Raw genomic sequence first — 26,203 nt, forward strand, 5'->3', positions numbered from 1 at the left:
AAAGTTCAGGGTTGGCGGATTGCCCCGGCAACGCCGGGACAAGGAGCGGTGAGGGCGTAAGTGCGGGGGGGGGGAAGACCGGGCGTAAGTGCGGGGGGGGGGGGGGGAAGACCGGGCGTAAGTGCGGGGGGGGGGGGGGGAAGACCGGGCGTAAGTGCGGGGGGGGGGGGGAAGACCGGGCGTAAGTGCGGGGGGGGGGGGGGGGGAAGACCGGGCGTAAGTGCGGGGGGGGGGGGGGGGGGGAAGACCGGGCGTAAGTGCGGGGGGGGGGGGGGAAGACCGGGCGTAAGTGCGGGGGGGGGGGGGGGAAGACCGGGCGTAAGTGCGGGGGGGGGGGGGGAAGACCGGGCGTAAGTGCGGGGGGGGGGGGGGGAAGACCGGGCGTAAGTGCGGGGGGGGGGGGGGAAGACCGGGCGTAAGTGCGGGGGGGGGGGGGGGAAGACCGGGCGTAAGTGCGGGGGGGGGGGGGGGGAAGACCGGGCGTAAGTGCGGGGGGGGGGGGGGAAGACCGGGCGTAAGTGCGGGGGGGGGGGGGGGAAGACCGGGCGTAAGTGCGGGGGGGGGGGGGGAAGACCGGGCGTAAGTGCGGGGGGGGGGGGGGGGAAGACCGGGCGTAAGTGCGGGGGGGGGGGGAAGACCGGGCGTAAGTGCGGGGGGGGGGGGAAGACCGGGCGTAAGTGCGGGGGGGGGCGGGGGGGGGAGGAGGAGACCCGGCGTAAGTACAGCGGGGGGGAATGGTGCCTGCAGCTGCCAGGTACGGAGGGAGGCCGCCATTCAGCCCCATCACCCGCCTCCCCCAAATCCCGGGCACATTCTTTCAGATATTTATCAATCCTTCCTCTGAACGCTACAACTCAGCCCACCTCCAGCCCTGGCATTGCATTCCTGACCCTAACCACTCGCCGCGTTAGAAAGAAATCTTGCTGTCACTTTTGGCATCACTCTGTGTCCCGCGGTTCTTCACCTCGTCAGTGGGAGAAGTTAATGCCTTGCTAGGTATGTTGCATATTTCAAAGTCGAGTTTATTGTCACATGTGGGCACAAGTGCGATGAAAAACTTACTTGCACCAGCATCACAGGCGTATAGCATCATATAAGCAGCACTCAAAAGAAGAAAAGGTAAATTAAACGTAAATTATACACTATTTTTACGAGGAACACAAGTAGAACAAGAAAATGCAGTTGCATTTTATGTATAACTTATGTCAATTTAAGTTTATGTAACTTATGTTTGTAATGTACTGTGCTGCTCCTGCAAAAAGCTAATTTTCATGGCATTTATATCCTGGATGTGTATGCCCACGACAATAAACTTGAACTCAATGACCTGAATCTTCACAGGAAGATGTCTGATCAGTGTTTCTGCCACTTTTTGTTTTCAGTTTGATTTCCAGCATCTGAAACAAAATCAGAAAATGCTGGTGATCTACAGCAGGACAGGCAGCATCTGTAGAAAGAGAAACAGGGTTAATGTTTCAAGTCAGAGAATCTTCATCAGAACTGGGTAAGAGAAGAAACCAGTGTAGTAGGAGGATAAAATGGGACAAAGGGATGGGGTGAGACCAGGTGAAATGGGTTAATGGGGCAGCTAGAGGATGATTATTGCTTCTTTGTTGGTGTCATTTGTTACTAATAGCTGGAATGCGGGACCTACCCTTCAGGTCAGGCTGTGTGGAGAGAAGAAATGCAGCCAATGTCACAGATGGATGCTTCACAGCAGAAATGGCCAATTCTGATGCAGGCAGGAAGAGCAAGTTACCTAAAGTTGGAGAATTCAATATTTAGTGCAAGTGCTCGGAGACAGATGGGTCAGAATGAGAGTGGGATAGCAAATTAAAGATGCAAGGACCCAAGCAGTCTTTCCAGTGAAGCAATGATTCACTTACACTTCCAATCTAGTGTATTTTATTCAGTGTTCATAATGTGGTCTCCTGTGCATTGGAGAAACCAAAAGCAAAAGTGATCATTTTATGGTGCACCTGCATTCAGTACCCAGGAGCAACTCGTGAGTTTCTGGTTACCACTTTAATTCTCCATCCCACTGACTCTGACCTATCTGTGTGTGTTACAAGAGGCTCAACCCAATCTTCTGTCTGGATATGTTACAGCCTTCCGTACTTTATATCAAATCCCCCAACTATGGGGAAGGTCATTCTTTCTGCCTGTGTTAGAACTAGCCATTTCTGTATAAATCATCCATTTGTGATTTTGGTTCAGTTTTTCTCTCTTCATTAGTATAGCCTGAACTGCTGGGCATATACCACAGTCCTGCTATCAGCAACGTATAACGCAGACAAAGAAGCATAATCAACTCTCTAACTGCCCCATTAACCAATTGGACCTGGTCTCACTCAATCATAGATATTTCCTTTGTCTCATCCATTCCTTCTACCACCTTCTCTAAAACATAGAATTACCTTTCCCAGTTCTGATAAGGATCTCTGACCTGAAACTTTAGCACAGCTGCTTAGCCTGCTGAGTGTTTCCAGCATTTTCTGATTTTGTTCCAGATTTCCAACAAGTGCAATTTTTTTTGATTTTGAAGAAGTGGAGTTGTATTGTTCCCTTGATCCAATATTTATTGAGGGATTATCTCGGAGAAGTAGGAGAGGTAATGAAAGATTTTGATAGGGCAGAGAGGGTGCTTCCACTTGTAAGGAAGAGGAAAGAAGTGGTGTTGCACCAGATAAACTGTGCAGAACTTGATCTGACAAGGGCTACAAGATAGATTCCATTCCACCCACCCCTTTTTTTTAGTTTTCAGTACTCGCTTTTTTTCAATTAATATCACTAAAATTGATATCTGGTTGTTAGCACATTGGTATTTATGGGAGGTTGTTGTGTGCAAATTAGCTACCGTGTTTCCTACATTACAATTCCAAAGAAAATAATTGGCTTTGAAGCACTTTGGCCATCTTGAGGCTATGAAATGTGCAATAGAAATGCACTTTTTTTTAATGTCAGTGTGATTCTGTTTTAAAGTACAAGCCATTGTACTTTAAAGAATTTTAGGTTTCCAGTATGCTCTACCAGATTCATTTTAGTTTCATGTATTAATAAAAATTGGAATTAAATAAATTACGAGGCAATTTTATACATGTAACACAAAAGAGTAATTGCTTTACTGTCTGCCCATTTTATTCCAGCTTTATCAAGAAGTTATGGAATTGCTGTCTGTCTTGGAGCCAGAGGAAAGTCCCCAAATAGCAACATGGTAGGATCTCAATGCATTTGTATAATTTGACTATCAATAGTAACCTTATAATCAAATGGCTCTGTGATCTAGATCATTTTAACTATATCTAAACACCACATTTTTGAATGCTATTTAAATATGTACAGTTCCAATCTCTGTTATGAACCAGTGCAGAGGCAATGAAGAGAGCGGAAACATTTCCAAGGATGATACAACTACTGCGGGGTTATACAAATGAAAAGAATGAACTGATTTCCCTTTTCTCTCAAAGAGGCTGAGGGAGGTCGGAGAGATAATGAAAGCTTTTAATGGGGAAGGTAGAGAGAGAATGCTTGTACAGAAGAGGAAAGAAGCGGTGTTGCACCGGATAAACTGTGCAGAACTTAATCTGATGAGGGCTACAAAATGGATGCCATTCTGCCCACCCCACTTTTAGTTTTCAGTACTCTTGGTTTTTTTTCTCTTCATTGAATCATCACTTCACAAAGGTCCACTTTTCCATAAATTCCAGTCACCCTTTCATCCCTCACCAAAGTGCCTATTATTCAACCTTGAACTGTCATGGTAAACAAACTGTTCCACCACACAGGCTGCCATAGGAATCCATCCACATTTCTGATTCCACAAGCTCTGTGAATGATTGTAAATTGTACCATCATTTAGAGTTGTAGAGCATGGAAACAGGCCCTTTGGCCCAACTCGTCCATACCAGGTTGTCTACTTGAGTTGGTCCTATTTGCCTGCATTTGGCCCATATCTTTCTAAACCTTTTCTATCCATGAACTTGTCGAAATGACTTTTAAATATTGCCTCTACCACTTCCTCTGGCAGCTCGTTTCATATACCCACCGCGCTCTGTGTGGGGGAAAGAGATTGTGACCATTCACCTTGTATATGCTCTCCTCATTATATATACCTTTATAAGTCACTTCTCAACCTCCTACACTCCAGGGGAAAAATGCCCCAGCTTATCCAGTCTCTCCTAACACAAGCCATTCAGTCCCAGTATCATCTTTGTGGATCTTTTCTGCACCTTTTCCAGCTTAATAACATCCCTCCTATAGCTACAGTAGATGACCAGCACTGCACGCAATACTCCAAGTGTGTTTTCACCAACGTCTTGTACAGTTGTAACGTGATGCTCTGACAGATGAAGGCAAACATGCCAAAGGCCTTCTTCACCACCTCGTCTACCTGTGTCAGCAGTTTCAGGGAACTATGTACATGTACCCCTAGGTTTCCCTCTTCTTGAAGCTTCTTGTAACTTTTCAAAGCTTTCTGATTTGAGTGGGAAAAGATTGACCCTTATTACAAAGAATGTTATTGATCAGTTTGTGGATCACAGTTTGAATGGACCAAATTTACATTGTGGTGGTATTGGCAAATCTAGTGCCACGCTATCAGTCCATTTCAAAGTAGATGTGTTCAATTCTGTAGAGTGACCTGAAGAGGACAGAAAGTGAAATAAAAACGATCTAGTAGAGAAAATATTTGGTGCACTAAACTTAACGATACATTAAATTATGATCTTTATAGAATGTAGAATAGAATTTTGTCAGTGACCCTTTAAAATAATTTGGGGAATTGCCCAGAGGATCTTAAAAACCAGTATTTATTTTTGATTTGCAGATAATGAATTTAAATTTCTTAGATGAGTGTGCAGTAATGTTTGAATTGTTCTTCCCATCCTTTTTTATGTAGGTATGCTTTTGTACCCAGAGGGGAGAGTCCAGATGTCCGTGTTGGTCACACTCTCACATATATTCCAGATACCTCTGGGAAAGGGAAGGTTATTATAGTTGGAGGAGCAAACCCTAATGGAAGCTTTTCTGATACCCATATCTTCGATCTGGGTAATAACACATTTTTAATTAGTTCATGGTTAGTTTGAAATGTTCAACATCCCTGTTTTTATTAGAATGCAACACCAGTACTAGCCTTTTTCAATTATGATATATGTACAGTGCCGTATCCTGAAGTCTTGCCTTTCCTCAAGTAAGTCTCTCGTGTATACAATGGTGAGTCGGAAAGTCACAAGATTAGAACTGTGGATTCTGTAGTTGACATTGATGTTAGCTGTTATAATCTGAAGTGCATACATACAGTAATGATGTGATGTGTCTAAAAAAATTTTAAACAAATATTAGCCATTAAGCTTATCATTGAAAGATTCAAATGAAGATTCAAACACAGTTAGACTAGTCCGACTGAATAAGATCCTCAAAACATCAAGTTAAGGTGTCTGGATGAAATTGAGGCTCTGGAATCCTTGTGCAACATCAGTGGGTGTATATCAGTTTCTGCAATGTGGTATGTTTCCAACCCTTTCCAAAATGAATGTATTTACTGGGGTTCCTTTCTGCTCCACATATCCCTAATTTTAATAAGACCTCTTTCAATTCCAACTCAGTAAGTTACCCTTGATTTTATTTTTCAAGGTAACATTTTACTGATTGAGATCCAATGATGTTGTTCTGGTGTCATCTGCCCATAAATCCTGTGTTCTTGGAACCTGCTGGAAACCTTACCGAGCAATTTATGCCTCCAGTTTGTAAATTCAGTTACATGGTAATTAATATTGCATCAGATTTCCCTTAAGATAGTTTTGTTTTGTTAGTTTGCATCCATAATTGTACATTAGCTAATTTTGTTCCCCATTAAACAGACAAACATGAATGGGACATACCCGAGTGGAAGGGATTACTGCCACGATATGAACATGCCAGCTTTGTTCCAGTGACTGCACCTGCTGGCCTGTGGATATTTGGTGGTGCAGATGAATGTGGAAACAGGAACTGTGTCCAAGTTTTGAACTTCGGTAAAATTACTTCAGCACTTTGATTCTGCTGCCATCGGTCAGCTTCAAATAACTGTAGTTTTACAATTTTGAACACTTTGGTGTAATGTCAATGTTCCCATATGATTCACACACAAACTTTTTTTGATTCACACACAAACTTTTTTTGAACAAGAAGTTACCTGAGTGTTAATAAGATTTTGAATTACCTACAAATTACCCATTCTATCAAACTTCCAAACTGCATGTAATCAAGTCTTTCATTTATCAAGAAATGTCTAACTATGCGATTAAATGTTTATCCTTCAAAGCAGCACGATGTGCCATTAAAAGTAGATCAGAAATTGCATCTTACATATGGTATTTAATGTAAAATGTCTGTTGTTAATGCAGGGCATTAAACTGTCCCTTTATCAGTTTTGAACAGAAAGAAATGGCTGTAAAACGATCATTAAAAAAGCTTAAGGTGCTGGCAATCTAATACAGAAACGGAAATTGCAGGAAGCAATTTAGCAAGTCAGGCAGCGTCTGCGGAACGAGAAACAGAGTTAACACTTTAAGTTGAAGACCCTTCAGAGCTGAAAAGGAGGTCTTAATTTCTAAAAGAGAAAGATTAATGGGCCAGAATCGGCTGTCAAAGTAAACAGTGAATTTTTTGCTGTTATTGGTTTTTAAATAAAGCAGTAATTTTTAGTGAGATGATACTCCCAGATTTAGAATTTGCAAGAAATTGTTGGATGATTTGCACTGTTCTCTCACTAGCCTTGCAAAATGAAGGCTCAACATCAGTCTAGCCAAGTGTTTCAAGTAATTACTGTTCAAAGTAATTAAATTTACTGCAGAAAGTTGGGATTACAAAAGACTTTAATATTTATATTCCTGCAACATCACCCAAACCACATCCAAGAAAGGGAGGAAAGGAAGCTATGGCACTTTGCTGCAGGTAGTAAACTGTTCAAGGAAGTTTTTAATGTTTCCCTTTATTTCTTTCAATTCCTTCTGTGCATCTCTCGCTCTTGCACGCTCTGCACTTAATTTGACTTTAATTTATCCCATCACCTCCTTCATTGTTCCTCTGCTTCTTTCTCTACCCCATAAACCATAAGGTCAAATTGCTGTCATTTACCAAGATCCGTTTATCTCACATCAGCTTCCAACATTTTACAATGCAGAATCTTTTTATACTGAACTTGTGGAAAATACTCAAATAGGGTACACTGCAAAGTGCTATGCTCCAGAAAGATCTGGACCATCGTCTTGTAACTCTTTAAATTTTCACAAGATCACAGGATCACAAGATAAGGGAGCAGAAGCAGGCCATTCGGCCCATCGAGTCTGCTCCAAGGAAAAGGGAAAAAGAAATGGGGTGGGAAAAAAAGAGAGAGAAAAAAAAAACTATTCTAATCCCATTTGCCAGCCTTATCCCCATATCCCTTGATACCCTGACTATTTAGATATCTGTCTATCTCCTCCTTGAACACCCCCACTGATCTGGCCTCCACTGCTGTGCGTGGCAAGGAGTTCCACAATTTCACCACCCTCTGGGTAAAGAAACTTCTCCTCATCTCTGTCTTGAAACTGTACCCTCTAATTCTAAGATTGTGCCCTCTGGTCCTGGACACGCCCACCAAGGGAAACAGCCTAGCCACATCTACTCTATCCTTACCTGTCAACATTTTAAATGTCGCTACGAGGTCCCCTCTCATCCTTCTGTACTCCAGCGAGTACAGTCCAAGAGCCGACAAACGCTCATCGTACTTAAGCCCTTTCATTCCTGGAATCATTCTCGTAAATCTCCTCTGAACCCTCTCCAACGTCAGCACATCCTTCCTAAGATGCGGGGCCCAAAACTGCGCACAGTATTCCAAATGAGGCCTCACTAGCGCCCCCGTAGAGCCTCATCAACACTTCCTTACTTTTATACACTATACCTCTCGAGATGAATGCCAACATAGCATTCGCTTTCTTAACCACCGATCCAACCTGGTGGTTAACTTTTAAGGTATCTTGTATAAGTACCCCCAAGTCCCTTTGTACTACCGCACTAATTTTAAATTAGGTTAATTAGTTTGTTATGATGGAACAAATGATCTGCTAAAGCTTAATAATTTGTAGAAATTTTCACCAGATGAATTACCAGATTAGAGTACCAATTTGATATTGGCCAAACATAATGTGATTGTTGTTCTGTGTTGTTTAAACCAGAGACTGGAGAGTGGAGAAGTCCAGCAGTAAATGGGACACCACCGACACCTAGAACATGTCACGGTTCTACTGCAGCTATTGGAAATTGCCTCTATGTTTTTGGTGGAGGAGACAAGGGAGCGGAGCCTGTACAAGATCCACAACTCCATGTATTTGATAAAGGTAGAAATAAATAGATCTCCAAGTAAATGATTTTAAGTAAGTGAAAATCAAAAAAAAAGCCTGCAGATACTAGAAATCTAAAATACTAAAAACTTTATGTAATCTTACTGACAGGAAACAGTATTTATAAAATTTAAGGCACTTTGCAAAAGGACTATGAACAGGAGTGAGGGAAGTAAACATTAAATCAAGGATGGTGTTGCTCAAAGATTTTTTGAAGGTTGTAACAGCAAAGCGGCTTTGGAAGATAGTAGGATTGGAAGCTTGTGCATCTTGTTTGGATTGGGAGTACAAGAGGTACATTGCACAGAAATTCAATCTTGCTAGGACTGAGCTGGAGAAGATTATGGAGGTATGGTGGGATGAAGCTAAGAAGGATGAGGGTTTTGAATTCACAAAGAAAATGTTGAAAATACCCATCAGGTCAGTCAGAATCTGTGGTAAGAGATAACAGTTCAGAACAGTTCTGATGAAGCATTGAAAGACTTCAAAGACAGCAGAAAGGATGAATGTATATAAATTTTCAAGTTGTCTATAATATTTTGAATTATATCACTCACTTCCTATGAATTATCCTGTAAATGGAGCAATTGTAGCTTCATAGAGAAGCACAGTAATTAATTTATCCACAGGGTTTTATAAATTATACATGTTCTCTTTTTGGTGTTTGCGCTTCTGTCAATGAAACACTCCTTCAATAATATTAAGTGTTAGTTCATATTATCAGATCCTGGGTTTGTACTTGAATGCAGGAGTTCTGACACAATGCTACATACAAGCTAAGGTGTTAGTGCTGGAAAACTCCCAGTTCTGATTAAAAGTGATTGACCCCTCAGTAGATTTTGCTTCTAGAAATTTGCAGATGACAGTTGAACCAGCTGCTGGAACATTGGAAAAAGTTGCTCATCCATCTTTCAGGGTGGAATTGCTCAGCACTTGTTCACTTCTTCCTTCTGTCAGTCAGGAGTAGGAACTCGCTTTATGAGCTGTACAATACCAGACTGTACCAGTGTTAAACCGTCACATCGTGAGAAAATCAAATATGGTAATCATAGAATCAGAGAAGTTTATAACATGTAAGGAGACCATTAAGACCTATGTTTCCCTGCCAACTGATTAATACTATTCAGGTACTTGCATGAGATACTGTGTCTCCACCAACCCTCCAGGCAGTGAGTTCCAGACTCCCATAATCTGATGGGTAAGAGATTTCTTTTCCCTGCTGCTCTCAAATTGTTCGACTGATAAGTGATGTCTTTGCTCTTAGTTTTGAGACCTTTGCTAAGGAAAATGGTCCTTCCTATGCACTATTTCTAGGCCTATACATCAATTAAAAGTCCCTTCAGCCTTCTCTTTTTTTAACAAAGAAATAACTGCAGCCCACCCTCATAACAAAACTCCAAACCGGGCTGCATCCTCATAATTTCTAGTGCCTCTTTCTTTTAATGCTGTGACCAAGACTGTGCACTGTACTTTAGCTGTGACCTCACTAACATTCTGTACAGATCTAGTATTATGTCCCTGTTCTTGCATTGTCGTCTTCGGCCTACAAAGGAAAGTTTCTGTTTGACCTCACATGCTACTTTAAGGGATCTGTGGAAATGCACTTTTGAATTGCATTTGCCACTCAGTCACCCCATCAAGTTGCACCTTTCCACAGTTTACAACCTCCTTCTTCATGCTCCTGCAAGCTTCCAAATCATGGATGCTATTGTTAAACACACAAAGAAGTACCAAGCCCTTTGAAAACCTGCTTGAAACAGTCACTCAAGCAGCTCATTCTCAACTATTATCCTTTTCTCCCCCCCCCCCCCGAATATTCAATTCAACTTTCTGCTTTCCGTTCTCTTATCAGTCTGTCTTTTCCAATACCTTCCTAAAGTCCATGTAAGCATTTTAGTTTTATCGACTCTGCTCCTTAACCTCAAAAAAACAAATACACATCAAAAATCAGAACCAACCTTGCCTTAACAAATTCTGGATTAATTAGGACTTTTTAAATGATGATTGAAACTATTCCTGAGAAATTTTTGGCATTGTGACTGAGCTGTAATTATTTGATGTATCTCATTACTTTAGATAATGTTACCACATTAGCAACATTCCAGCATACCTGTACCTGGAGAAGTGCTGATTAAAGCCTAAGCTATCTTTTCCCTTGCTTTTTTTTACACAGCCTGGAAAACATCTCAGTGATTTATTTACTATTAAAAGATGCTAAAACTCAATATTTCCCCTTATTCTCTCCTTGTTCTTTTCTATAGCTTTGGTCAGGTGTCAGATCTCTCAGTGGGTGAACATTTTGGTGATAGTGATCATAATTCTATCTCCTTTACGTTAGCACTGGAGAGATAGGAACAGACAGACTAGAGAAGTGTTTACTTGGAGTAAAGGGAATTATGAGGCTCTCAGGCAGGAAATTGGAAGATTGGATTGGGAAAGTACGGAAGAAATGTGGCAAATATTCAGGGGATATTTGTGTGGAGTTCTGCATAGGCATGTTCCAATGAGACGGGAGTCACGAGAGGATACAGAAACTGTGGTGTACAAAGGCTATAATAAATCTAGACAAAAGGAAAAGAAAAGCTTACAAAAGGTACAGAGAGCTAGGTAATGTTAGAGATCTGGAAGAGTATAAGGCTAATAGGAAGGAGCTTAAGAAGGAGATTAGGAGAGCCAGAAGGGGGCATGAGAAGGCCTTGGTGGGCAGGATTAAGGAAAACCCCAAGGCATTCTACAAGTATGTGAAGAGCAAGAGGATAAGATGCGAAAGAATAGGGTCTATCAAGTGCAGTAGTGGGAAAGTGTGTCTGGATCTGGAAGAAATGGCGGAGGTACTTAATGAATACTTTACGTCACAACGGAAAAAGATCTGGGGGATTGTAGTGGGGACTTGCAGTGGGCTGAAAAGCATGAGCATGTAGATACTAGGAAAGAGGAGGTGCTGAAACTTCTGGAAAGTATCAAGTTGGGTAAGTCGCCGGGACCAGATGAGATGTACCCCAGGCTGCTGTGGGAGGTGAGGGAAGAGATTGCGGAGCCTCTGACGATGATCTTTGCACTGTCGATGGAGACGGGAGAGGTTCCGGAAGATTGGAGGGTTGCGGATGTTGTTCCCTTATTCAAGAAAGGGAGTAGGGAGAGCCCAGGGAATTATAGACCAGTGAGTCTCACCTCAGTGGTTGGTAAGCTAATGGAAAAGATCCTGAGAGGCAGGATTTATGAACATTTGGAAAGGTATAATATGATTAGGAATAGTCAGGCTGGCTTTGTCAAGGGCAGGTCCTGCCTTACGAGCCTGATTGAATTTTTTGAGGATGTGACTAAACATATCGATGAAGGGAGAGCAGTAGATGTAGTGTATATGGATTTCAGCAAAGCATTTGATAAGGTACCCCATGCAAGGCTTATTGAGAAAGTAAGGAGGCATGGGATCCAAGGGGGCATTGCAGTGTGGATCCAGAACTGGCTGGCCCACAGAAGGCAAAGAGTGGTTGTTGAAGGGTCGTTTTCTGCGTGGAGGTCGGTGACCAGTGGTGTACCTCAGGGATCTGTTCTGGGACCCTTGTTCTTTGTGATTTTTATAAACGACCTGGATGAGGAAGTGGAGGGGTGGGTTAGTAAGTTTGCAGATGACACTAAGGTTGGGGGTGTTGTGGATAGTTTGGAGGGCTGTCAGAGGTGACAGAGGGACATAGATAGGATACAGAGTTGGGCTGAGAAGTGGCAGATAAGTGTGATGTGGTTCATTTCGGTAGGTCAAATATGATGGCAGAATATAGTGTTAATGGTAGGACTCTTGGCAGTGTGGAAGATTGAGGGATCTTGGGGTCTGAGTCCATAGGACGCTCAAAGTGGCAGCGCAGGTTGACTCTGTGGTTAAGAAGGTATATGGTGTATTGTCCTTCAATTGGGGAATTGAATTTAGGAGCCGAGAGGTCTCGTTGCAGCTATATAGGTCCCTGGTCAGACCCCACTTGGAGTACTGTGCTCAGTTCTGGTCGCCTCACTACAGGAAGGATGTGGAAGCCATAGAAAGGGTGCAGAGGAGATTTACTAGGATGCTGCCTGGAATGCGGAGCATGCCTTATGAAAGTAGGTTGAAGGAACCTGGCCTTTTCTCCTTGGAAAGACGGAGGATGAGAGGTGTATAAGAGGATGAGAGGCATTGATCGGGTGGATAGTCAGAGGCTTTTCCCCAGGGCTGAATTGGTGGCCACAAGAGGACATAGGTTTAAGGTGCTGGGGAGTAGGTATAGGGGAGATGTCAGGGGTAAGTTTTTTCACTCAGAGTGGTGAGTGCGGGGAATGGGCTGCCGGCAACAGTGGTGGAGGTGGATACGATAGGGTCTTTTAAGAGACTGTTGGATAGGTACATGGAGCTGAGAAAAATCGGGGGCTATGGGTAAGCCTAGTAATTTCTAGGGTAGGGACATGTTTGGCACAGCTTTGTGGGCTGAAGGGCCTGAATTGTGCTGTAGTTTTTCTGTTTCTGCTAAATCCAACTGAACAATGCTCATTATAAGCAAAATGCTCTTCCAACATCTACCCATCCCATTTGTCAATTCATTCCCTGTCCGGAACTAGCCTTCCTTTTGTTGTATCCCAATATGTTTTTATTAAATGTTCTCTTGAATGTACTTTAAGAATTCTAAATCTACTATACATTTTATATTTTTTCATCCCAGCTAATATCAATTGAAATCCTCACTATTAACTATCCACTTTTTGCATTATTAAATTACTCTTGTTAACAATTTTTCCTCCCAATAAAAATCTAATGCACATTTTCTTGTCCCCTGCATATTTTAGCAACACTTAGCTGGTCACAGAAATCAACAGAAGGAGAACCACCAGCCCCAAGGCATGGCCATGTGATGGTTGCTGTAGGTAACAAGTTATTCATTCATGGAGGATTAGCAGGAGACAAGTTCTTTAATGATATGTATACCATTGATACTGGTAGGTCCTGCACATTGTAAGTTTATCATATCTTAAATTGGTTTGTAGCAACTGTTATTCAGCACAATAAACACAACAGGTATATTTAATCAATTTGAAGGAAAATAATATGCATAGTGGAGCCTTATCTTTACAGTTATATGGTCTTCAGATTGTTTGATAGTTAAGCACAAAGTATATAAGATGATGAGAGGCATTGATTGGGTGGATAGTCAGAGGCTTTTTCCCAGGGCTGAAATGGTGGCCACAAGAGGACACAGGTTTAAGGTGCTGGGGATTGGGATAGAGGAGATGTCAGTTTTTTACTCAGAGTGGTGAGTGCGTGGAATGGGCTGCCGGCAACGGTGGTGGAGGTGGATACGATAGGGTCTTTTAAGAGACTTTTGGATAGGTACATAAGAAAAATAGAGGGCTGTGGGTAAGCCTAGTAATTTCTAAGGTAGGGATATGTTCAGCACAGCTTTGTGGGCCGAAGGGCCTGAATTGTGCTGTAGGTTTTGTTTCTAAATTTAGTCCTACCTTTTAAAAATGCATTAATATGCATTTTTGATGATATTTGAATATGCATTGACAATATCTTATGATGTACAGCTGCAGCTAATATGAAATGGAAGAAAGTAAAAATGAAGGGTGATATCCCAGGTGGGCGGGCAGCTCATTCTGCAGTTACCCATGAGAAGTACCTTTTCATCTTTGGTGGTTTGGATGCCACAGGAGCACTGAACACCATGTACAAGTATCATATTGGTAAGTACTTACAATACCCTCTGCATTAGAGTCCTGTAATGGGGATGTCCATTTGAAAACAATAACAGGCCAATCCCAATAACGTTGCTTTGATTGGTTACGATAATGAATAGTGCTTTATTTGGTAAAAATCCAAAAGGAACAACTTCTTGAATAATATCTTTTTTGGTAGAGAACCTCTTAACTGCTTATGTTGTTTAACAATTATCTATTTTTCTCTACCTATTTGCACACTTTAAAAAAAAACCTCCTTTAGACCCCTGACCCTCATGCCATTCACCAGCAGAATGAATTGGACATCCCAATTGTGTACTGAGACCAGGAATTAGCAGTAGGGATAACCAGAGGTATAATCCTATCACCTGTTATTTTTCATTACCAAATAGTTTAGAAGAGATGCTTAGTTAAATGAGTGGGCACTAGTCCTGTGTAAAAACAAGCCTGCATTTTCCCTTCTGCAGTGGCTAACTTCCTAATCATAACCATTGTTTCTAATCTAATTAAAGTTCACTTAGCTGAATAATAATTCATAAATTAGGACATTAGGGGACAGGAACTTCAGATCAGTTACAAGAAAATGTATTTAAGTGCAACTGGACTGGTGAGAGATTGATTTTAAATTATCTAGATACACATCAATTTCACTTTTCCTAGAAACACAATGCTGGACCTTATTGAAGTTTGAGTCCTCCCTGCCTGCAAAAAGATTGGATCATGCCATGTGTGTTATACCCTGGAAAGTAAGGAAAGCTGAAACATGTGCTCCTGGACCAAGTGATAAACAAGCAGCTGAAGAGAATGAGGAATGTATCAAGCAAAGTGATAATGAGAGGCATCCTACCCCTGTAGATTGCTCAGTTCAAAGTCACACAAACATTGTGCATCTGTGCTTGATATTTGGTGGTATGGACACACAAGGTGAAATCTACAATGACTGCTTTGTAACTCTTCTCAAGGGCTGCTAAGTGCACATTTTTCAGTTCAGCTTGTATCCTGCTCCTCTACATTGTCTTCTGCAACAGAGCCTTGTAAACAATTGGTCATTTGCAAGCTATGTTCAAGACAAGACTGGTACTGCACCTATGTGAAAACCAAAATTCAGATTGTTCAAATTATGCTCATAATAGTTAAGTCTGGAACTCCAGGCTGTCAAAAAAAATGTATTAGAGTATTGACTATGACCTTGTGATCTTCTAGAAATAATAATGCATTGTCAGTAACCTTCTAATTAGTTCCATAAAGCACATCCATATGGCCCAGTGAGCCATCCATGCTCAAGGTTTACCTGTTTGTCTTGCATCAAATTCTGGAGTATGCCTAAAACAGCACATGAAATCCCCTCTAGGTATTTGGATGGTAGCTGCAGTAATGTATTAATGGTCAGTTAAATTGCCTCCCAGTGCAGGAACTTAGTGATTCTCAGAATTGTGGTTCTGATGGGCAGAGTAAAATGCAATCTGAGGCATCCAAATGCTTAATAGACTATCTATTCTTCCTGTCTTGCTAATGTTAATAGGAATAACAGCTACACTATGAATAGTGACTGACTAGTAGCCAATATAATTACACAGCAGATTGTCATTAAATAACATACTGCAGGTAGATTTTGTAACTGAGTCATAGATATACAGCAAGGAAACATGCTAAGAGTCCATACCTCCAACCACTTATTTACATACCCTACATTAATCCCTATTTTTAGCCCCAAATTGTACCCCTCACCTACACTTAACTCTTACTTTAGGATGTGGGAGGAAACCTATGCAGGTCACAGGACATACAAACCACACCAATAGCACCTAAAGTCAGGATTGAACCTAGGTTGCTGGTGGTGCAAGGCAGCAGCTATAAACTGCATCACTGTGCTGCCCTAACAGAACTGAGATAGCCAAAAACCTGAAATGTTCACAGTGGCAATCCAGATGCAAGGTAGAGGAGTAAATGTTGGAAGAGAAAGCTTAAATTTAACAGGTTAAATCACTGGACAAAGTCATCTTTCAGTATGTGTGGTCAATGCAATGAATTGCTTTCATTGGTCAGTACAATTCAAAATTCAAGCTTAGTTGAACACAAGCTTGAAAATACCTGGACTGCTGAAAAATCTGTCACAGCCATCACTGAAGTTTCTTCAGCACATGCTTCACTTACAACTTGAAAATGTAATTGTATTCAAGACACTATTGTACTTTATTCAATTGCTCCAAGAATATTAACAGACCAATGTGTTACTACTTTCTCCAAAAATGAGAAAAATTGGTAATACGCAGACCAGGGGCTGAACTTGCTTAGCTGTGATATTGTTTGAAATGTGAATTTAAAGATAGGACATCCTAATCTATATTAAAAACTTGTACATTAAAGGATTAGACTGAATGCAACTTGCAAATTGAATGAGGCCAAGTCAAAAAAAAAATCAGCTTTGTGATGTACTTATGGTCTGATTGAAGATTAAATTTCTCCATTGCCAAATAACTGGAGACATTCAATTCTGCAATATTAACTACAGATTATTCTAGTGTTAATGCTAGAAATAGTAACCATTGTTGGTTTGGTAGACCCATTTAAAAGTTACTGTAAGTCTGGACCAAGCTTCTGTAGCTCAATTTACTGACAAGTCCTACACAAGACTCATTTGGAAAGTAGTGTGTGACCCAACTAGTTCACATTTAAGTCAGATTCTATAGTGAAGTTGCAAATTGATGAAATGCAGCAATGAGAAACAAACTTGCAACCATAGAACAGTCACCAATACTGGTGGGCCTTTAACTTCAAATGTAAGGATGCTCAAAAAATTTTAATATCAAACATAACATTTATTGGTCATCAGTAGAAAATGTCTTCTACACTTACACAGACCAAACATGAGATTTCAAATAAATAGAAAAATGTGCATTTGGAGAACTTTGTATTTATAACCCTTGACATTTCTCCCATGTTCTCCCTCAGACAATTGGTGCTGAAACTGCAATGGAAGTTCTAGACCATTTCAAATGTTCACACCACTCGTGAAAATTTTGCACATACATTCAAGAGTTAGTCCTTATCATTCAGATTTCCCTAACAGCAAAGTTCAAGTCCACTATTTACAAAATTAGAGTCCTTATTATAATTCATCCTTCTCAGGCTCCTCCTCCTCTTCTGGAGGGGCACCACCTGCACTCCCATACAGCTTACTAACAATTGGCTGAACAATCTCTTCAAGCTCCTTCTTCTTAGCTTTGAAGTCATCTATTTCAGAATCTTGGTGACTTTCTAGCCATTCAATCTTCTCCTCAACAGCTTTCTCTATGGTCTCTTTGTCCTCTGAGGACAGCTTGCCACCAAGTTTTTCCTTATCACCAATCTGGTTCTTCAGAGAATAAGCATAGCTTTCTAGGTCATTTCTGGCATCAATACGCTCTTTAAGCTTCTGATCCTCTTCAGCAAATTTCTCTGCATCATTCACCATCCTCTCAATTTCTTCTGGGGTCAGGCGGTTCTGGTCATTTGTAATGGTGATCTTGTTTTTATTGCCAGTGCCCTTGTCTTCAGCTGTAACACGCAGGATACCATTTACATCTATCTCAAATGTTACTTCAATCTGAGGGACACCACGTGGTGCTGGAGGAATACCAGTCAGGTCAAAGGTACCAAGCAGATGGTTATCTTTGGTCAGTGGACGTTCACCTACAAAATATTAACAGATTAGGCTGATGTTCCAGAAACTTTCAAATCAATTTGCATACTGAATACATGAAGCTGTCCATTGTTATTTAGTGAGATTACCAAGAAAAACAAAACTGAAGACACCAAAGTACACTGGCGCCTTGGAGTCATTGTCAAATTTTGTACATTTTGATTGGAGTTACAAGAATAAAACTGCAACTCACCTTCATACACCTTGATAGTCACAGTGGGCTGGTTGTCAGAGGCAGTTGAGAAGATCTGAGACTTCTTGGTTGGAACCACTGTATTACGAGGGATCAGTTTAGTCATGACTCCACCAACTGTTTCAATTCCAAGAGTCAAGGGGCAGACATCAAGGAGAACAAGGTCACCTAATTTAAATAAAATCAAAGGTTAGGAAACAAAAGTCAATCTGGTTTTCTTGGAATCTGAAACTTGTACAGAAGAGAATGTAGAATTCCTCAGTTACCAGTATCTTCCTCTCCTGACAGAACACCAGCCTGAACTGCTGCCCCATATGCAACAGCTTCATCAGGGTTGATTCCTCGAGATGGCTCTTTGCCATTGAAGAATTCTTTTACCAGTTGCTGGATTTTAGGAATACGTGTAGAACCACCTACAAGAACAATTTCATCAATTTCTGTTTTTTTCAGATCAGCATCCTCCATCACTTTCTGCACAGGTTTCATAGTTGATCGGAAGAGGTCCTGTTGACAAAAGGAAATTTTACTTGAGAAATTCCATGCATTAATACTTCACAATTGATATCAAACTTTGCTTAAATGAAAACCAGCACAACCAATTGCTTAACTGTGGAAGCTACATTCTATTGCAGCCCTTTCAAAGCCCAGTATCTAGAAAGGTTTGCTACTAACCATTTTTAATTTACTCTTGTGTGGAACAGACTGAATTAGGAAATCAAGTGAATAACAATCAAATTCTGTGTTAAGCAGCATTCACACCCCAATTGAGTACTGGACTTTGGGGGTGGGGTAAAATAAATAGTCTTCAATTGATTTTAATGCTGCAATACATTTAATTCTTCAACTTCAGTCAGTTATAATTATAAAACTGCTGTCCAGCATTTAGATTGGAACCCAAACTATTAAAGCTATTAAGTCCAACTAGACCACCCACCATATTCAGTTCTTCAAACTTTGCTCGGGTTAGTGTTTCAGAGAAATCTTCTCCCTCAAAGAAAGATTCAATTTCAATCCTGGCCTGGTGTTGGGCAGACAAACCACGTTTGGCCTTTTCTACTTCACGACGGAGCTTTTGTACAGCTCTGTTATCCTTACGAACATCTTTACCAGTTTTCTTTTTGTACAGCTTGATGAAATGCTCCATTACACGTTGGTCAAAATCTTCACCACCTTTGGGGAGGGAGAGGGGAAAAAACTTTAGAACTTTTACAAGCAAAAACACAAAATTCAAACAATATCATTTCAACTATATTTTGTCTTACCCAGATGAGTATCTCCATTAGTAGCAACCACTTCAAAAACTCCATTGTCAATAGTTAGCAGTGAGACATCAAAAGTACCACCACCAAGGTCAAAGACAAGAATGTTCTTTTCACCCTCACGTTTGTCCAAACCATAGGCAATTGCTGCAGCAGTCCTGAATACAGGTGGGGGAAAAAGGACACCAACTGAAAATTTGACTTTCATATTCAAGATTCTAACATTTAATGGCCAGCCTGAGATCTTCAAAAAAAATTAATACAAAATACAAAAGCTTCATGAAATTTGACATGGTCTGCACAAGAGCCACTTAACATGTACAACAGAACATAAAATACTCACGGTTCATTGATGATCCGCATAACATTCAAACCAGCAATGGTACCAGCATCTTTTGTAGCCTGACGTTGAGCATCATTGAAATAAGCAGGCACTGTTACCACAGCATGGGTAACCTACAAATAAAATGAAGGCAATGAAGGATTTCAACAAATGAGATGGAAACGGACATCTTAGTCAATACACATCTGTAACCCAAAACTTATCAAGGTTACAAAATCTAGTTAAAGTGCCAACAGTTGCTAAGGAAAGTGGCCCTGACTGAGTTTGCTCTGACATTCCAGACATGCAGGTTAGTAGGCTAATTGGCCACTAAATTGCCTGCAAATTGCAGAATCTGGAGGGAGTCAATAGGAATGAGGGGGACAAGAAATGAGATTAAATTAGAATTCATGTAAATGAGTGGTTGACAGAATGGTAGGCCAGCATTAATTTTCCGTGCTGTATCTTGATCATTCTTACAGGAGAAGACACTGCTGGCAATTAATACAAGATTTACTAGAATTGTGTCATGACAGTCACAGATGACAAACTATTGGAACATGTGATCAACCACATTAATTAGTACTAAAAAGTCAACTATTATTAATCATAGGGTCTGTGACTGATCATTGCCTCTAGTATATTATGTAGATAGCAAAAACTAGATTTACATGTCTACTGGACAAGATACAGGAAGAGACCACAGCACATGCCAAGGAATTGCATTCATTGGTTAACCTGGTTTCAAATGCTAGGGACCTTCAAAAACTAACACAAAGGAAGAATGAACCATTCCTTTTCCAGAAGCATTACTACTTTGACTAAACAGCAAATTCAACCAGACAGCACATCATAAAGGAAGGAGGGCACCAGAACTTCAGCCAATACAAACCAGGTCAAATCTAGTCAATCTGTTTTGCATTAACTATCTAAAGTAACAGTTACTTAGCAATTTCTACTTAAATATTAGTAGTCATTAAAAATTCAATGAGGAAAACAGCCTGTAATGCCACCAAGGATCATGCCCTGTAATGATTTGCTTCAGTTTGCATGATAAACAGTTCATGAGCTCCATGTTCCTTGCCATTTAAAATAAGAAAAAAATCTTGAAGTTCCTAATACCTTCTTGCCAAGATATGCCTCAGCTGTTTCCTTCATCTTAGATAACACCATAGCAGATATCTCCTCTGGAGCAAACGTTTTGACCTGATCAGTAATATCAAGTTGAACATGGGGCTTGTTCTTCTTCTCAATCACCTGAGGATGAAACATGTACAAGTTAGAGATGAAACTGATTTTACACAGCACCTTACTGTCACTAGATATCCAAAAGCAACTCATGTGACTAATGCACATGACTACACTGCACACTTCATAAATAGGGGTGATGATGCACCATCAGAACTTGCCTGTCTGCCTTTGGGACCCATAAGGCCTCAATTCATCTGGAGAAACTACAGTAATGTAGAATTCTCCCTGTAGTGAAGATTCTTTAAACCCTATGAAGGGTGACTAAAACTTCTGACAAGTACTTGTACAAAACCAAGTCAAACAAGGCTGGAGGGCCAATGGAACACCATCAAACCAGTAATTATCCAATGGCCCACCATTCAATTAATTGCAACTTGTAACTGAATCAATGAAACAGGTACAGTGTCCTGCTGCAGACCTGACAATTTAAAATTTACAATTCTTAATAAGTTGTAATTCCAATATTAATGGAGCTACATAATTTTACCTTAAATGGGAGATATTTGATGTCTTGCTGTACTGCTGGATCATTCCATGTGCGCCCAATAAGACGTTTGGCATCAAACACAGTATTCTCAGGGTTTGAAGTCAGCTGGTTCTTTGCAGCATCACCTATCAGGCGTTCACCATCATGGGTAAAGGCCACATAGGAGGGAGTGATTCTATTACCTTGGTCATTGGCAATGATTTCCACCCTTCCATTTTTGTAGACACCAACACTATGGAAAAAAAGGTAATGATTATCTCCTTTCCTTCACATTTCTAAACTTTACAACATTGATCTAGAGATCTTAAAACTTACCAGGAGTAGGTGGTACCAAGATCAATTCCAACCACTGTACCAACATTTTCTTTCTTGTCATCTTCCTCAGCAAAGACACTGCTGACAAGCAGCAGTAGCAAATATCCTTTCATTCTGAGTAAATTTACTACTCTACCTTAGTGTGAAGAATCTAAAGGGAGAGGGACAAAAGAAAACAAACAGATCAGAAGAGTTTCTCCACAATTTCCAAAAGAACTTCCTCTAGATATACTTGAAAATAGCTACTACCAGTAATGGTAGCCAATACACCAGATAGACTATGAAGACTTCTCTGGTTCATTAATATCCTTGAAGGAAATCTATGATGATCAGTCTAGCCAAGGCACAATCCCAGATAACCTAATGTGGCCAACTCTGGAAACACCAAGCAACCTAGATCAAAGGTAATTGGGTTGGTAAAACTGGCCTGGTCACAAGTGATGAACTGGTGAAGACAACGTCTAGATCAGATCACCACATGGATAGGGAAATAACGACCCTCTAATCAGAGCCACACAGTTTAATCTCTCACGTTGCATCCAGCAGAACATCCACGACCGAGCAGCGCTGAACAAAAGCTCCGTGGGGCTGCGGCGGCGGCGGCGGCACCGCTCCGGAAGCCATTTTATAACGAGTCCACGTTCGGCGCCACACTCGCTCCCGCTTCCCAGCGCAATGGTGGTCGCGCTGCTCACGGCCCGGCCCAACGCGGGCAACAAGTGGGCCGATTTTCGGAACCTCTCCCCAGAGGGAAGCCGCATGAGCCGCCCAGGGTGGTGGGGGGGGGTACGATCAGCACGGCGCTCGGATCCCGGGCCGCAGCTGGGGGTTTGACCCAGATTATGTCAGGACAAACCCCCGGGGCGGTGCCAATCTCCGCGCCGCTGGGGGACTCAGTCTACACGGACAGCCGATGAGGGTACCCACCGGGTCCCGGCCCGCACTTACTTACAACGACTACCCGCCGCTCTCCGAACGCCACACTGCTCTACCCGCACAGCGGCCGCCGCGCCGGCCTTTATATAGAGTAGCGACTTCCTCGTCGTGGAGCGCTGCGATTGGTCGGCTGTCCTTGCGTTGGAGGCTGCTGATTGGCCACAGGACCCACGCTGGCCACTCCGGAGGCTGACACGTACGGGCTTTCGGGAGACTCGTCAGAGAGGTCCCCAACAGCCCGCCTCCTCCCCGGTACTCCGACTCTGATTGGCTAGACTTTAAAACAGACGCGGTCCAGTGGGAAATGGAGCTGTCGTCCTGCTCCTGCGATCATTGGGTAAATCTGTTGTCAATCTGGGGGGACGTCAGGTCGGCTCCCCCCTTCTTGAACGGAGTTTCAGGCGTGTTGCGTCACTCGCCCGCCTCCCCCACCCGCTTCTGGAATGTTCACCATTTGTGTGGTAAAACCTTATCCTTTTTGTCAAAAAGTCGACGTTTTGGGTAGACTGGCTGCAGAAAGTTTAAAAAAAAATTCTAAATACTAGTTGAAATACTTTTCTCAAGTTATATGAAAAGGAAGAGAACAGTTGAAGTAATTGTTGGTCCCTGAGAGACTGTGGAATTAATAATGGGAAGTAAATGGCAGGAATTATAAATAAACAAGACCCTAAAAACATCCCCCCCCAAAAATAACAATCATGGGGGTCACAAGACAAGGGAGCAGAAGTAGGCCATTCGGCCCATCGAGTCTGCTCCAAAGAAAAGGGGAAAGAGAAATTGGGGGGGGGGGGTCTGCTCCATGAGCAAAAAAAACTATTCTAACCCCAGTTTCTGGCCTTAGCCCCATATCCCTTGATACCTTGACTAATTAGATATTTATTTTAAAGGTTAAAGGAGGGAGGGACTTAAAACAATTACTATCATTGGAGTGAAGTAGGAGGCAAACTGATGGAACTAATGGCAGGTAAAGTCGTCTGGACCTGATGTCCTACATCCCAGGGTAGCTACAGACAAAGTGGGCTCCTTGGTTGTAATCTTCCAAAATTCCCTGGATTCTGGAGAGGTCACAGAGGATGAGTGAACCAAAGATGTAGTGCCACTATTCAAAATGTACAGAGACACAAGACACAAACTATAGGCCAGTTAGCCTAAAATCTTTGGGAGAATACTGATACCCATTCTTAAGGAGGTAATAGCAGAAAATCATAAGATAAATCAAGCAAAACTATGAAGCAACAAACAATCTGAATCAGATTTATCATCACTGACTTGTATGTCATGACATTTGTTGTTTTTGCGGCAGCAGTACAGTACAAAGGCATAAATTACAAAAATAAATAGTGCAAAAAAAAGTTGTGTTCATGGGTTCATGGACCATTCAGAAATCTGATGGCAGAGGGGAATAAGCTGTTCCTAAATCATTGAGTGTGGGACTTCAGGTTTCTGTACCTCCTTCCCGATGGTGGTAACGAGAAGAGGGCATGTCCCAGGTGGTGAGGGTCCTTAGTGATGGATGCTGCCTTCTTGAGGCACCGCCTCTGGAAGATGTCCTCAATGGTAGGGAGGGATCTGTCTGTGATAGAGCTGGCTTACCCTACAACCCTCTGCAGCCTCTTGTGATCCTGCGCATTGGAGCCTCCATACCAGGCTATGATGCAACCAGTCAGAATGCTCTCCACCGTACATCTATAGAAATTTGCAAGAGTCTTTGGCGACATAGCAAAATCCTCAATCTCCTAACGAAGTAGACCTGCTGGCGTGCCTTCTTTGTGACTGCATCAATGTGTTGGGCCCAGGATAGATCCTCCGAGATGTTGACGCCCAGGAACTTGAAGCTGCTGACCCTTTCCACTGCTGACCCCTCAATGAGAACTGGTGTGTGTTCTCCTGATTTACCCTTCTTGAAGTCCCTAAGCAATTCCTTGGTCTTCCTAGGAACTCAGCAGGTTGAGCAGCATCTGTGGGAGGAAAGGAATTGTTGACCCTGCATCAGGACTGGCATCTACAATCTCTCGTGTCTCCAAGCAGAACTATGTATATTTAAGCTCAGCTATATACGTATTTATTATTAAAATATATATAATCTGCATTGACCAGGATGAAGAGACCAAGTGTGCTATAATGAAATTGGCTGATAATACAGAACAGGTTTTGAGCAGGACACAGAGCCTGCTGGAGCGAGTAAGCGAGAAATTGACACATAATATTGTAAAATATTTTATTAACCTCTGTAAACTTGAGGTCACCAAAATTCTGCTGCCTTGTTCCACCTTGTACCCTTCCATTCACTCATTACCAATTTTCTTTTTGACCTACATTGACTTACAATGTTTCAATTTTAAAATCCAGTTCCTTTACACATCCCTTTGATATTGCCTTTCCCAGTATTTCTGTAGCCTGCCGAGATACCTGATCTACCTTAATTAAAGACATAAGAAATAGAAGCAGGAGTAAGCCATTCACCCCCTCAAGCTTCTCTGCCATAAAACAAGGCTGATTCGTTTCAAACGTTGTTATTCTATCCTACCTCTTGATTCATCTAAATCCATCAATCTCAGTTTTGTTTCCAGTTGATGATTGATCCTCCATAGCCCTCCAAAGTTCACTGCCCTTCGAGTGTCAGCCTCCCTATATTTGAGACTGTGACTTAGTTGGACTCCTAGACTGCTAGCCAGGGGAAAGATCCTTCCTGAATCTACCCAGTCAACCACTCTCAGAATTGTTTCAATGAAGTCACTGCTTTTCCTTTTAAAATCTAGAGAATAGTGACCTAGCCTATCCAATTTCTTCTCCTATGACAGACCCACCATCCCAGGAAAAAGTCTGATAAAATCTGGTCACTCTTTCCCCCCTCTTACTGTTTGACATTGTTTTGGAAAAGGGCAAAGAAAAAACAGGTGTAAAATTTATAGGTTGGGGTAAAGACAATTTTATCGATCACCAAATGTGGACTGGAAACCGCTTACTTGACAGTAAATCAATGGATGCATTCAGGAGGAGATGTTGAGGGTTTAGACCACGTATGTTGTGGTCTGAAGTTGTGGTCTTAGTTGTACAAGATGGTGGTGAGGCCACACTTGGAGTATTGTGAACACTTTCGTTTACCCTATTACAGGAAAGACTTCATTAAGCTGGAAAGTGTGCAAAGAAGATTTATGAGAATGTTGCCAGGATTCGAGGGCCTGAGTTATAGGGAGAGGTTGGACTTTAGTTCCTAGTTTCTTAGAGTATAGGGGACTGAGGGGTGACTCTACAGAGGTGTATAAAATCATGAGCATTGATTAGGTGAAGTCTTTTTCCCAGGGAAAGGGAACAAAAATTAGAAGGCATAGATTTAAGGTGAGAGGGGAAAGACTTAAAAGGGACCCGAGGGGCAATTTCTTCACACAGAGGGTGGTGCATTATATGGAACAAGCTGCCAGAGAACATGGTTGAGGCAGGTACAACAACAACATTTAAAAGACATTTGGACAGGTACATGGAAAGGAAAGGTTTAGCAGGATATGGGCCAAACGCGGACTAGTTGAGATGGGCATCTTGGTTGCCATGGACAAGTTGGGCTGAAGGGTCTGTTTCTGTGCTGTATTACACTGTGATCCTATATGATCACAAATGAAGAAAAGAATTAAATCTATACGCCCGTGGATGTTGAGAAATACATAAAGTAGGATAATATAAAAAAGGGACGATTCAGA

At 41.8% G+C, this 26,203-nt stretch overlaps 2 protein-coding genes across 25 annotated transcripts; one reads left to right on the plus strand and one right to left on the minus strand.

Annotated features, from left to right (window-relative positions):
• Positions 1-2: 2 nt before the first annotated feature.
• On the plus strand, positions 3-16,959 carry rabepk (Rab9 effector protein with kelch motifs). Of its 22 annotated transcripts, none has more exons than XM_052036842.1 (8): positions 3-56; positions 3,147-3,214; positions 4,898-5,049; positions 5,862-6,014; positions 8,199-8,360; positions 13,173-13,322; positions 13,914-14,069; positions 14,724-16,959. In XM_052036842.1, the coding sequence occupies exons 2-8, from the start codon at positions 3,162-3,164 to the stop codon at positions 15,032-15,034; spliced, it is 1,137 nt and encodes a 378-aa protein (XP_051892802.1). In that variant the 5' UTR covers positions 3-56; positions 3,147-3,161; the 3' UTR covers positions 15,035-16,959. The 22 variants fall into 22 exon arrangements, with proteins under 22 accessions (XP_051892802.1, XP_051892804.1, XP_051892805.1 ...); XM_052036844.1 differs by having other exon boundaries at positions 33-48; XM_052036845.1 differs by lacking the exon at positions 3-56 and adding an exon at positions 80-84.
• On the minus strand, positions 16,862-22,759 carry hspa5 (heat shock protein 5). 3 transcript variants are annotated; one of them, XM_052036841.1, is made up of 10 exons: positions 22,525-22,759; positions 21,573-21,723; positions 21,258-21,489; positions 20,642-20,776; positions 19,541-19,653; positions 19,201-19,355; positions 18,873-19,108; positions 18,205-18,442; positions 17,939-18,106; positions 16,862-17,735 (listed from the first exon to the last, which is right to left on the minus strand). In XM_052036841.1, the coding sequence occupies exons 2-10, from the start codon at positions 21,683-21,685 to the stop codon at positions 17,173-17,175; spliced, it is 1,953 nt and encodes a 650-aa protein (XP_051892801.1). In that variant the 5' UTR covers positions 21,686-21,723; positions 22,525-22,759; the 3' UTR covers positions 16,862-17,172. The 3 variants fall into 3 exon arrangements, with proteins under 3 accessions (XP_051892801.1, XP_051892799.1, XP_051892800.1); XM_052036839.1 differs by having other exon boundaries at positions 22,521-22,561; XM_052036840.1 differs by having other exon boundaries at positions 22,105-22,561.
• Positions 22,760-26,203: the final 3,444 nt, after the last annotated feature.

Source organism: Pristis pectinata, chromosome 23 (assembly GCF_009764475.1).
Source record: "Pristis pectinata isolate sPriPec2 chromosome 23, sPriPec2.1.pri, whole genome shotgun sequence".
NCBI classification, from domain to species: domain Eukaryota; kingdom Metazoa; phylum Chordata; class Chondrichthyes; order Rhinopristiformes; family Pristidae; genus Pristis; species Pristis pectinata.

Coding starts and splice junctions, on each gene's coding strand:
- rabepk (XM_052036842.1), top strand. CDS start 3,162: ATGGAATTGCTGTCTGTCTTGGAGCCAGAGGAAAGTCCCCAAATAGCA. Junction 5,050..5,861: donor TACCCATATCTTCGATCTGG/GTAATAACACAT, acceptor CCCATTAAACAG/ACAAACATGAATGGGACATA. Junction 6,015..8,198: donor TGTCCAAGTTTTGAACTTCG/GTAAAATTACTT, acceptor TGTTTAAACCAG/AGACTGGAGAGTGGAGAAGT.
- hspa5 (XM_052036841.1), bottom strand. CDS start 21,685: ATGAAAGGATATTTGCTACTGCTGCTTGTCAGCAGTGTCTTTGCTGAG. Junction 21,490..21,572: donor CTTGGTACCACCTACTCCTG/GTAAGTTTTAAG, acceptor TTTTTTCCATAG/TGTTGGTGTCTACAAAAATG. Junction 20,777..21,257: donor TCAAATATCTCCCATTTAAG/GTAAAATTATGT, acceptor TTTCATCCTCAG/GTGATTGAGAAGAAGAACAA.